The sequence below is a fragment of the Histoplasma capsulatum genome, genomic scaffold (assembly GCF_000149585.1).
Source record: "Histoplasma capsulatum NAm1 scaffold_227 genomic scaffold, whole genome shotgun sequence".
Taxonomy (NCBI): domain Eukaryota; kingdom Fungi; phylum Ascomycota; class Eurotiomycetes; order Onygenales; family Ajellomycetaceae; genus Histoplasma; species Histoplasma mississippiense.
The window spans coordinates 1-1,210 of record NW_001813755.1 but is presented as its reverse complement, the minus strand read 5'-3'; the positions used below and the strand labels follow the sequence as shown (position 1 = coordinate 1,210).

Here is a 1,210-nt window from a genome sequence, read left to right as displayed (position 1 = left end):
GCTCATCCACAATGGCTACATGTGTTGGCGGCAATCTGAATGTCAGTATGTTGGAGGAACTATACGGACCATGTGAAAGCACTGACAGACCCAACACAGCTGGACTCCATGTCTCAGTCAGGGTTGGATGTCATCACAAAACCATATGCAGGTACAGAATGAGATCAACAAAGTAAATAAAAATAGCAAAATATATAAAAAAACTGAAAGGGTTCATTCTGGAGTGATTTTAAACACAGAAAAACAAACATAGTCGATCACGCTGATCCAAGCCGTTGGACGTCAAACCCGTAGACGTCAAACCCGTTGGACGTCGAAGCCGTTGGATGAGCGCATTAACCCGTTGGAAGTCGAACACGCTCGACCCAAACCCGTTGGACGTCAAACCCGTCCCAGGAGCCCATTAACCCGTTGGGAGTTGAACACGCTGGACCCAACCCGTTGGACGTCAAACCCGTCCAAGGAGCGCATTAACCCGTTGGGAGTTGAACACGCTGGACCCAACCCGTTGGATGTCGAACCCGTCCAACCCGTTGGACGTCGAACCCGTTGGATGAGGAAGTCGAACACGCTGGACCCAACCCGTTGGACGTCAAACCCGTTGGACGTCAAACCCGTCCAGGAGCGCATTAACCCGTTGGGAGTTGAACACGCTGGACCCAAACCCGTTGGACGTCGAACCCGTTGGATGAGGAAGTCGAACACGCTGGACCCAACCCGTTGGACGTCGAAACCGTTGGATGAGGAAGTCGAACACGCTGGACCCAACCCGTTGGAAGTCAAACCCGTTGGACGTCAAACCCGTTGGACGTCAAACCCGTCCAAGGAGCCCATTAACCCGTTGGGAGTGGAACACGCTGGACCCAACCCGTTGAATGTCGAACCCGTCCAACCCGTTGGACGTCGAACCCGTTGGATGAGGAAGTCGAACACGCTGGACCCAACCCGTTGGACGTCAAACCCGTCCAGGAGCGCATTAACCCGTTGGGAGTTGAACACGCTGGACCCAAACCCGTTGGACGTCGAACCCGCTGTAGGAGCGCATGAACCCGTTGGGAGTTGAACACGCTGGACCCAAACCCGTTGGACGTCGAATCCGCCATAGGAGCGCATGAACCCGTTGGGTGTCGAACACGCTGGACCCAACCCGTTGGACGTCTTATCCGTCCCAGGAGCGCATTAACCCGTTGGAAGTCGAACACGTTGGACC

General features: G+C 54.5%; 1 protein-coding gene across 1 annotated transcript; it reads left to right on the top strand.

Moving 5' to 3' along the window:
- Positions 1–11: 11 nt before the first annotated feature.
- HCAG_09323 (predicted protein) lies at positions 12–1,063 on the top strand (the record flags this gene model as incomplete). Its single annotated transcript, XM_001535709.1, has 3 exons — positions 12–45; positions 100–122; positions 254–1,063. The coding sequence occupies 3 exons, from the start codon at positions 12–14 to the stop codon at positions 1,061–1,063; spliced, it is 867 nt and encodes a 288-aa protein (XP_001535759.1).
- Between the last annotated feature and the right edge of the window lie 147 nt (positions 1,064–1,210).